This window comes from Acyrthosiphon pisum, chromosome A1 (assembly GCF_005508785.2).
Source record: "Acyrthosiphon pisum isolate AL4f chromosome A1, pea_aphid_22Mar2018_4r6ur, whole genome shotgun sequence".
Classification (NCBI taxonomy): Eukaryota; Metazoa; Arthropoda; class Insecta; order Hemiptera; family Aphididae; genus Acyrthosiphon; species Acyrthosiphon pisum.
In genome coordinates, this window is record NC_042494.1 from 58614781 (window position 1) to 58626643 (window position 11863).

The following is an 11863-nucleotide window of genomic DNA, read 5'->3' on the forward strand; positions in this document are numbered from 1 at the left end:
TTAACTCAAAATAATTGCTAATTTTCGTGATTTTTCCATATTTTGTAAATTTTGAACTTTAAATGCTTATAAAAAAAACTGTGACTAAGGATTTTTAATATTTTTCATCTGCTTTTGAAACAATATACTAGGAGCCTTTTATTAAATTTTCAAGCTTTTTTAATCAACAAATAAAATTCTATTGATATTTTCAGAAAAAAAAATGAAAACTGACAATGTCCGTAAAGAGCTCAAAATAAGTGAAAATATTTTGAAAATATTATGGTGTATAGAAAATGCTAATATAAACATTCAGTCAAAATTTCATTTATCTAGGGTAATTTTTTTAAAAGTTACTACAAAAACCAAATTCAATTTTGTGAAAAATCGATTTTGCGTAAAAATTCCCGTTTTTCCTTAATTTTTCTTTGGTATTTCTTGGCGCTTTTGAAAATTACTGGGAATTTTAAAATTTGACCTCCCCAATGCACCAACGATATTCACTTTCTGATCGAACAAGATACTGAAGTTGAAAATCGTAGCATTATTTCGACTACTTATCGTGTACACAGACACAAAAAAAATAAAAATAAATAAAAAATAAAAAAATAAATAAAAAAACACACATCATTGTAAAATCAATACATTCATCGTTCCACTCAGAATCTAAAACAGTTGTCAAAAAGCATTAATAATGAAGACTTCATAGTTTATATATTGGACGATTTGCAGAAATAATCTTATAATAAATGTTTTGAGAAAAAATTAAAAATTATATTTGTAAATAAATAAATTTTAATTTAATTCAGGGCTCGAAACCGATTTCTTGTTTTTAACGAAAAAAGGTAATTTGGGAACCTAAAACGAGTAAAACCACTTAAACACCGGCCCACGAGAGTCCATACGTAAACCGAGCATTCATATAGTAATACGTGACGTCTGTTTTCTCCCACCATGATGCCATTCCCACTATTCGGCAACGTGCCCATGCGCAGTGACGGATGCGTTCTGACATATGGACTCTCGTGGGCCGGAGTATTCGCGATCAAAAGCAAATGTAGGGGCGCTGTAGTCTGATAAGCTGAAACGGGCGCATGGTGAAAATATTAACATACAGAAGATATGAAAAAAGTTTGAAAAACACTATTTTTTATAATTTAAATTGCACAGTCGTTTTTTAAAACTATGTTTAAGTCTGTAATTGAACTAACTGACATAATTGATTATGTGGGGGACTTTAAAAGACCATTTGTTGAAGGTTCACAAATAGTTAAATGTAATCATATTATTGAATATGCTTGTTTGGAAAATACAGATGACAGATTAAATTTTGTTGCATTATGTTTAAAAACTAGTGACTTGAATGGAAAACTTCACCAGGTAAGACTTAAATTTTAAATCATAGTATTCACATTTAATAACAAAAACATTATGATATTAATACTTATTTGCCTCTTTAGCTTGAAGTTATAAAGTCAATGTTGAACAAAGGTATCGTTATTTTGTGCAGATTTTCATTATCTGTTTTCGGTTACCGGTTACCGTTACGATTTTCCCAATAACATAATAAACATTATAAAAATATATAAAATAATTAATAAATTAACTTGTTAAGAAGGCTAAGTCACGATTGAGCATAAAACTCCTTTTTTGAAACACAATTGAGCATAAATTGTCAGCGTATCAAAGGAAATTGAAATACAAAAGAAAACCAACACGTTTGAGCATAAAAAACTCTGCAACGTTGCCATTTTAAATTTTGAACTGTATTATACAAAAATATTTATTTAAATTTATTTCCACACCAAAACAGTTGACCACACAAATCCATTGAATCCAGTGAATTCATGTCAAATAACCCCCCACGTCGATTAAAAAGACACTGGTGTCGAGATCTCCTGATTCCCGACCTGCACTAATTAAAAAAAAATAAAACTCCCTAGGTACCCCAAGTTAGAGCGTATCCACACTGATGGGCCCCCTCCTCACGCCATTCATGTTATGTACTATCAAGTTTTTTTTTTTTTATCAAATTTACTTATTGTTGTATATAAATATTACAAATTGTAAATATCTATTTTTATCTAATAATGAAAAAAAAAAAAAAAAAAATTATAATGATTCAAAATATAACATGGCAAAAAAATATCATATTTTCATAGTCAATATGTAGTATACCTAGTCACATTATTCAAAATATTTATGAATCAATAATAGTCTCAATATAGTAGTCACATTATAATACAGTACCTATATCGATGTTTTTGCTAATAATGAAATAATAATAATAATAGGTAATAGTTATGAATTATGATTGACTACCCTGCCAGAAATTCTGCGCACGCTTATGCTTATGAAAATAATAAAATCAAAATATTTATAAGTCAATAATAGTCTCAATAGTCAATAGTAGTCTGGAATAGTACTCCGGAACTAATTTATTAACCGATAACATTGTCGATAAAGCTGAGGGCCTCGGCTCACGGCTTGCGTCAGATATCATAATAATTGGTTATTACACCATTATACTATTATTACATACGTGAAAATAATAAATTACAAAATTTTAGCAACGTGAATTTGGCAACATCGCATAAGATATTCTATGCTCAATCGTGTTGCTAAAAAGGTCTATGCTCAATCGTTTTATGCTCAATCATACTTTACCGGTTAAGAAAGGGTTTTAGAAGATTACACATGATACCTAACAGGTAAGCGGTTGCATATTATGCAACTATGTAAGTTACCTCACAAAAAAAATTTTAAATTAGAATTTAAAATTTGTTTGTTTTTGTGTTGTATAAAAAAAGTCTAATTCAATTTACGTAGGTTACTAACCTATATAATATGTGGACTGTACATCTATACCTATACCTACATATACATTATATATTTTATATTATTGGTCTGAATTCAATTAAAATTGGATTAAAATTTTCTTATATGGAACACAAAAACAAACAAATTTCAACCATATCCACTACGTTTAAGTATTGTCAGTCCGAAGTGGCTAAGTCTAGTGTAGTTATGTCTAATATTCTGTAGTACCTATTACATTTTTAAAACAAGTAATTACTCTACTGTATGCCTGTATAGTATAGGTGTCGAGTGTTCCTCGTCATTGAGTAGGTACTGAGTAGTGAGTAGGCCACTCTAATGGATGTGTTAAATTTTAAATCGATAGTAAATCATTGCATGGAAAAAAAATACTGTAAAATAATGGCCGTTCAAATTACAAATGGATTAACATTAAATGTGTAATAAACTATTTGTTGTATTTCAACAAAGGTGGGCATTAACTTGTTAAAAAGTTAAAGTTAAGTTAAAAAGTTAATTAAGTAAAAAATTTTACTGAATAAGTTAATAAGTTAAAAACCAAAAAAACTAACTAGTTAAGTTAAAAAGTTAATTTTTTTTTAACTTTTTAACTTAACTAGTTAGTTTTTTTGGTTTTTAACTAATTAACTTAGTCAGTAAAATTTTGTATTGTCTTAACTTAACTTTTTAAAGTTAATTATCATTATTGTACAGTTAAGTTAATTACATTTTTTTTTTATCATGTTAGGAACCAAGAGACAAAACTTGTAGAACCATGTCTCATAAATTATATATCAGGTGGATGACAAGTATAAATGTAACTTCTAATCCATTTCGCACACGAACTATGAAACATTCCTTATTTTCACGACATATATTATACCACCAAACACGCATTGTTGAGGTAATATACGCGCTGCATTATTTTTCCTGCGCACGTAAAGACTTTCATCTATTTCAACTATTAAATTTGGACCACCTACTTGACTGTTGTTGCTCTCCATGCGTCATTATTATATTATTGATTATTAGGTACCTCATAGTAATGGTACGTATTTTCCGTCGAATTATTTTATATTTATACTATATATTTATTGTTATATGGATGGCGGGGCTATAACAAACCAGTACCAAGAGCGTGCCGAAGAGGTGGTTTTGGGGGTTTAAACCACCCCCAAATTGACTGGCTTATTTTTTTCAACTTAATGATTATTTACAAAATAAAAAATATACATTAACATAATATCCGGGAAAATCCGATAATATAATAATTAATATAAAAATAATACAATATTTCACGATCTTTAGTTTTTATTCCCTTTAGTACATTTCTGCGTATTTTATATTCGTGGTACAACGGCACAAGCCCGGATTAAGGGGGGGGGGGGGGTCCAGAGGGGGCCATAGCCCCCGGGCCTCAATAGTTCAAATTTATAAAGGGGCCTCAGACTTGTCCATTACTTTTTTCGTTATAGGCTATAACACTGCATAAATCACCTTAAAAAAAATTGATGATTATTAAGCGAAGAAAAAAGCTCATACATTATAATTTATAAATAAATGATGCATTATTTATTGCCAAGTACCTAATATCTATATATATTTATTACAACAGGTACCTAACATTAAATAATATCATTGATTATACATAGTATATAGTATGTATAATCAATGATAATATATACATTATAAACATAACGTACGTAACAAGCTATAATTTTTTTTTCGTACAGGGGCCTCTTTTAAAACTTTGGCCCCAGGGCCTCGAAATGTCTTAATCCGGGCTTGCAACGGCAGGTTCTTATCGCTGTTTTCGGGGTTTTACGTTGATTTGAATGAAATCAGTTTTCAATTTTTCACGTTGCCATATGGGTCTTATCGATGACATAATAATAATTTTATTACAACGACAGCATATCATAAATATTTGTAATCTTTCACAACATTTCTGTAACTGACAAAACCGACACAGTATTTTCAATTTAATTTTTTCGTTATCAACGGTAAAATAAACCGACTCTTACTTTGTGTACAAACTTTCATTTAGAGGTCAACAACAAGTGAAAGTCGACTGCTTGGTTTAGCTCCACTTTCAATTCACAACGACATACCAGTAAATCCAGATGAAGTTGTATCAAAGTTTGCATCAGTATCAAGAAGAATGGACTTTATTTTATAAGTAACTAATTTATTTATTTTTATTTTTGACTAAACAAATTTACATGAAATATTACATTTTTTTTATTAATACAGTATTGAGTATATACTTATATTTATTTGAATGATATTGTTCTAAGTATTGAAGTTTAACTTTAATACTTTAAAACTTTTAAGCTAAACCATCCCCAAAAAGAAATCCTGGGCACGCCCCTGACCAGTACCTAATATTCTGTTTCGGAATATTATGAAATTAAAAATGTATGGTGTAATTCAAAAAAGTAAAACTGAAAATTATAACCATAAATAATATTAAGAAATGTTGTTTATTTATTTATTCAGCGAAAAAAATTACAATAAATTACATTAATAATATCTGAAACGTATGCCAACTGATAATTTCGTATCTAGTATAGGTTCATAGTATAGTTCATAGTATAGTTCATAGTTCATCGATATTACAATACGTTTTGAAATTATATCATATAATAATATGTAAATAAAAAATAAACAAAAAAGTAGAAACTTTTCGAAGTTAAAGATAAATGGATCACTCTGTACATAGGTAATTTTGATATTTTTAAATTACACATACCTAATTTAGTTATATTATGACATTTTCGTAAGCCATAAGGAATGTATATGAATTCATACTATTAAATCTTTTTTGAATATACATTTTAGCATTTTTTGAAATTTTCAGCGCATATTTCCATGATTGTTTAAACAAAGCTGTTGCGTGTTTCATGTTTTTTTAGTAAAAAAATTAAATTCACAGTCCTAATAGCTTATAATTTAATAGGTAGGTACGTGTTTTACATTTTTTATGTTTTGATAATTAGGGTGGAATAATGGCACCCTTTAAACTTCGAAAAATTCAAAGTGTTGGTCCACTGACCACTATACTCCACAAACCTTAACTGTAAATACTTTGATATTAACTCGTTCGATATTCAATTTTTGTTTAACCCATTTTAATTAACTTAATTTTAATATCACTGAACTTGAAATCTTAAGCTTTAAAACTTAGTCTTGAATATTTCAAGAACACTAAAGTACAAAATTTAAAATACAGTATAAAAATAATGTTAAAGAACATAACACCCTTGTAACGTCACCAAGGGGTGGCCAAGTATAAGTTATCCGGAGAGAGTCGTGGTAAATATAATTTCCGTAGCCAGAGGGCAGAGGTAGATAAATATAAGGATCTTAAGAGGCGTAACATTGTTATTTGTTGTCTCTGTCTTTTTGTCCTTTGTCATGCTTTTACGTACCTATATTATTATAATATTTTATATGCACAACAATGGCATTTTCAAAACGTTTAGATTGATATTTGATTATACCTATGTTATTTATAGCTTATACCGTATTAGTATAATTAATAGTAAAATAAATTACTATAATAATTAATAGTACCTACCTATAGCTGTATAATATTTATTATTTGCATGTATTTATACATTATTATGCATAATTATATGCTATAGACCGTCTTCGTTCAGAAGTCAAAATCGTTTTTCGTTATTTTGTATTTAATTATAAACCATTATAATTGAATTTAAATTTAAAGTTAATTATTACATCCATTACAGTGACCTAATAAATGCGACAAGGCGTCAAAAAACAGAATAAATTAAATCAAATTTTAGAAGCCTGTGCTACTGTGCTAGTAATATATACAGGTATAGTCTTTATTTTTTGTAGATCTTAAATGTAGATATGCATATGCCTCAAATCGTTATGTTCGTATTCACATAGATTAAAGAACATAGTTCTTTGCTAAAATGGTAGGTACTCAGTACTTTGGAAGTTGTAGTGTTGTACCCATAGATATTTTATTCAACAACTAGATAGCCTATTTATATTACCATAATATATTATCCTATCAAAAAGATTACTATGACATTACGTAAATTATTGAAGTTAGCCGACAATCGACATAATATATTTACAAACAGGCCCGTAGCCAGGTCGGTGAGGGGGCAAAGGGGGCCATTCCCCCCCCCCCAACAAATATTAAATATGTAAGTATGTATGCCGTATGTATAGTGATATGTCATATTGTAATGGTTAAGTAGGTACTACTGTACTAGGTATAGGCATAGACAAGACTACTTATAAGTATGCATTTATCCCTCCCCCTTAAAATTTGATTGCCCCAACTGAAAAGTTTCTCAAGGATTCTGGCCTCTGGCGACGGGTCTTATATAGGTATATAAGAAACATCCAAACAGGCGATGTTTAAATTTTACCTATCTACATATTATTATAAATTATAACGTACATCTACACAGATATGTACAATAAACAATGTTAAAAACAACCTAACAATGTTTATTGTACTTACTATCAAGATTTTCAAGGAAGAAATTTAAGTTCAAGATCGTTCAAGAAGTTACATGTGCAATATACAAGCGATACGTACCGTACCCGTATCGGACTCACTACTCAGAATTCGATACGAGCCGGTAGTCGGGTACGTAACTATTCCTGTCGATATGTAACTGTTCCCAGTGGCGTAGCGAACTTTAAATCATATGGAAGCAAACAAATTATTTATGACCTACCCCACCCAACTCCAACTGATGTATACGATACTCATATGCTCAAATAGGGGGTTGGGGTAGCACCCAAAATAAAGTTCAAAGACTGACCGTGTGTATGGGCTTTATGAGGTTATGACCCACCACCACCCCCCAGAAACCAGAAGCAATTGCTTCTGAAAAACATGATTCGTTACGCCACTGACTGTTCCTGTCGGTACGTAACTATTCCAAATCGATACGTATCGAATTTTTCTTGAAAATCTTCTATATGTGCGACTGTCCATGAATAACATAACTCAGTGGCGTATATAGATTTTTGTCTGGGAGGGGGGATATGATTTCATACAGTAGCCCCACCGTTAAAGTTAGAGACCTTAAGTTAGGACTCCGAAAACGTTTGCAAGTATATAATATAATATATCAGCCTATGGAAGGGGGTCGATTCCCTTGACCCCCCCCCCCCGTAAATACGTCACTGACATAACTATAAGTAAATATTGTCAGCTGTGCAAAATATAGCAATTGATTTGACTTCAATGATAAGAACGTCTTCTATAGTTTTATCACAGCTGTTGATTCCTAGTATTATCTACATACGTGTCTTATATTACCTATCCATATTTTGTTGTATAATAATATATTAATATATCTATATTTGTAAGCAATCATAAAAAATATAAAGCAATAATAAACAAGAATGCTAATTACTCATTACTCATAAAAATAAATAACACTTAAACGTTACGTAATAAAAAAATTAAAAATAATGTATTTATGTAATGGCATGAGAACATAACGTATCGAGGAGCAGAGATAAATTCATAAGTAATCCATAAGTAAGCGATTATTATAATAAAAATACATAGGTACTTACTACTTGTCATTATACTATAATATTCTCCAAGTAAATAATTTATAAACAACAAATTAAGATTCTTTTGTTTTATTATATATTTTGTGTAAAATAGGTTCCTATAATACCTATTATTAATTATTATCCATCATATTCAATATAGGTACATAAAAATAAATAAATACTTGAATCAATTGAATAAATTATTGAGCAAAAATCTGCAAAATTAATAATTACATTTCCTGTTAGTGATAACTGATTAGGTTGTATAATCATTTGTTTATTTGATAGAGTAATTACTCTATGGTTTATTTATATTTCATGTTGTATTTTCCAAATCGTCCTACAAGGCTACAAAGTCACCAGATTTAAACTTCAAGGTAATCTGGCACTAGCCATTAAGTCAATCAGTGTTGTTATTGTTGGTCAGTAGACTACATTGCACTGTGTTTAAATTTTTGGTGTACTCAGGCATCTTAATAAAAATGATTACAGTTAACCAAGTAAGTACATAAACTATTATAGAAAATGTAATTTTAATCAAATATGATTTATATTTTTATACCTATTTAAAATTTATTTTAGGTATTGCGCAATGTATGCCGTAACACTAGATGTGTTATTGCAAACAGGAAGTATAGTGAACAATCTCAAGAGACACCTTTCTGTTTGGGTTGGTTTTAATGTCTTAGGTTAAAATGTCAATGTCTTATTAAATATTGGCATTAATGCTTTTTCAGAATTATCTGATACACAAAAGGAATTTCGTGACTTAGCTAGAAAATTTGCTCGAGAAGAAATTATACCTGTTGCTGCAGAATATGACAGGACTGGTCAGTACCCATGGGACATAATAAAAAAAGCACACTCAGTTGGACTTCTCAATGGCCATATTCCTGAACATTGTGGTAATTTTTAAAACTAAATATTCTTAAGGCAACTTACTTGTTAATTAGTACTTACTGTTAAAACCGAAGACAGATAATATACAGCACCTTATCAAAAACCTAGTTAATAAATTACTAATAAACACACTGTAGTGCTGTACAATACCATTCAAAATATAACTATGAATAGACATTTTTTTTGATAGTGTAGTGTCATGCTCAAGTAATCTTCACGTATCTTATAAAGTATAAATTGTAGGTGTTTACTATATCTATGTCTATTTTGCAATGAACAAAATCGAATATTTATGCATCCATTTAAGGTTCATATAAGTTAATATGATTAGGAGGTTTAAGTATTTAATTTTTGGTGCAGTACACCAATATATTATTGAGGGGAGGGGTTGAAATACCATACATATTGTATAGAAGTCTGTGAATATGCCTAATACTTTCAAACCGTATTTGTTGTAGACAATAGACTTATTATATTATTATTGTCCAGGAGTAGATAATATATTTATTAATGAGTATTGATTTTAACTATTTTTAAATGCAAGTTTTTTTATAGTTGTAATTTGTAGTATTACATGTTTTTATACAAAATTTTATTAGATCATAATGCTTCTACATTATTTTTAAAATATTTTTGGAAACCTACCATATTATTATCAAAATGTTTTAAGATTAGAAAACCTATTTCTTATATACCTTCAACAGATTTTTCATATAAAAATTTAAATGAAATACATTTTTCTATAAAAAGATGTTATATAAAGTATTATCATTTTGAACAAGTTTATTCAACCAATCCCAAGTCTAGTTACTAAGATATTTGAATCATAGCCTTGGATTAAGTCTTTATGTTACATAGTTATAGTATATATAGTTCTGATTCAAATGATATCAAAAAAAAACTTTCATCAAATGCCTTAAAAATTGAATCTTAAATTTTTTTTATAAATGTTATCAAATTTGTTAGGTTAGATAAGTATGTATTACTTATTTTAATTGTAAAAAAAAAAACTTAACTTACGTGTAATGCTTCTAATAAAACATGAGATGTAACTTTTTATCTAAGGATCATGTAAAATTGTAGGATGGATTGGAAATAAAAGTCAACTTTTGTGTCTAAATATCTTTGTATAGCTGATGCTACATGTTCCGCTTTTTTTCAATGTCCATTTACTAGTTATGTACTATCCGCATTTTTTTTTTTTATCCACTGTAAAATGTACATAAAGAATAAACTTAAGCATGATAGATTTATCTATTTCTATAATACAAATAGAAATTTATGATGATACTTTCCTCTTGTTTTTATTTTTCTAAAATATGTTAACTACTCACAAAAAATAAATCTGATATATATAAAATAATTATGATCTTACTTGTAATGCTTTAGTATATTTAATAGGTTCACACTAAAAATATATTTTGCCTCCATTTTGTCTATGCCTTGTTTTTTTAATTTTCATACTGGCATAAGTAGCTATATCAATAGCTACTTATGGGGATTAATAACTTTCTTTCTTTCCTTACACACAAGTAAACAATTTTTACACATACATATTCAACAGAACTTTCAAAATAGCAAAATCAAACAGACTGAATCGTCCATGCGAGATTTTTATGCTTCTAGGCACAGACAGTCAATGGTTATAATTATTATTGTTATTATAGTTATCAATCGAAATAAGCGATTGCCATAAACCTTCACGTACTAATTTAACTATTTATGTGTTGCCATCTAACGTCTACTATATTTATGACAGTATGCTATAAATTATAATGCATAATTTAATGTAAAAAATATTTATTTATTTTTTTTGGTGGGGGGGCTTCAGCCTCAGATTCCCTCCTAAGTGCGCCACTGATGCCTTGTAATTTTCAACATTTGTGGTATATTACGCTACCAATAAGTAAACCAGGTTGATAATAAAAGTCTGAATCAGTCTCATTTAAATCTAAATTAGGGAGGGCTGTAAAAACAGGAAATTAGTTTTCAGGAAAATTAATATTGGAATGTATTTTTAAGAACTATTTTTCAATACCATTAGTTAATTTGTCAAATAAATGTAAGAAATTTGAGCTCTAAAATTATAAAGGTGCATTTATTGGAGATATTTTGAGTTAGTAAATATTTTTACCTTAAAGTTCATTCTCAGATTCTCTTATAAAGTAAGTTTTAGTATAGTTTTCCATTTTGAAGTAATAACATTATTCATGTTCAAAAAAATAAATTCAGCCTTCATAAACCATAATTTAAATTTTATTGTATTGTTAATATTAACCCTAAATTAATTTAATGTAATAATATAACTAAAAAACTAAATACCAACATTGGTAAATGCTAAATAGTAATCAATATTAATATATTGGTCATAATATAATCATTTGCATTTATTATGATTATAACATGACTGTAGATAGCTTCTATAGACCATAGATGTCCTTATGAGTTGAATTCTTTTAGTTTTGATAAAAAATTGATAAAATGCATATTACTATAATAAGAATTATTATATTAGTCTACATATTATCATCGAGTATATTATAGTATATGCTAAACTCGATGATATTATAATTTAATAGTATGGACTGTATATATATTTATAGTT

At 28.5% G+C, this 11863-nt stretch overlaps 1 protein-coding gene across 2 annotated transcripts in view; it reads left to right on the top strand.

Moving 5' to 3' along the window:
- Nucleotides 1–8091: 8091 nt before the first annotated feature.
- LOC100159764 (probable medium-chain specific acyl-CoA dehydrogenase, mitochondrial) overlaps nucleotides 8092–11863 on the top strand; it is a 9039-nt gene continuing 5267 nt past the window's right edge. Inside the window, exons 1-4 of one of the 2 annotated variants that reach the window (XM_001952088.5) lie at nucleotides 8092–8338; nucleotides 8706–8858; nucleotides 8941–9028; nucleotides 9096–9263. In XM_001952088.5, coding sequence (XP_001952123.1) covers nucleotides 8841–8858; nucleotides 8941–9028; nucleotides 9096–9263 — 274 coding nt within the window. In that variant the 5' untranslated portion in view covers nucleotides 8092–8338; nucleotides 8706–8840. Of the gene's footprint in view, nucleotides 8339–8640; nucleotides 8859–8940; nucleotides 9029–9095; nucleotides 9264–11863 lie in introns of those variants that run through there. The other variant, XM_016806244.2, reaches the window with a different exon arrangement.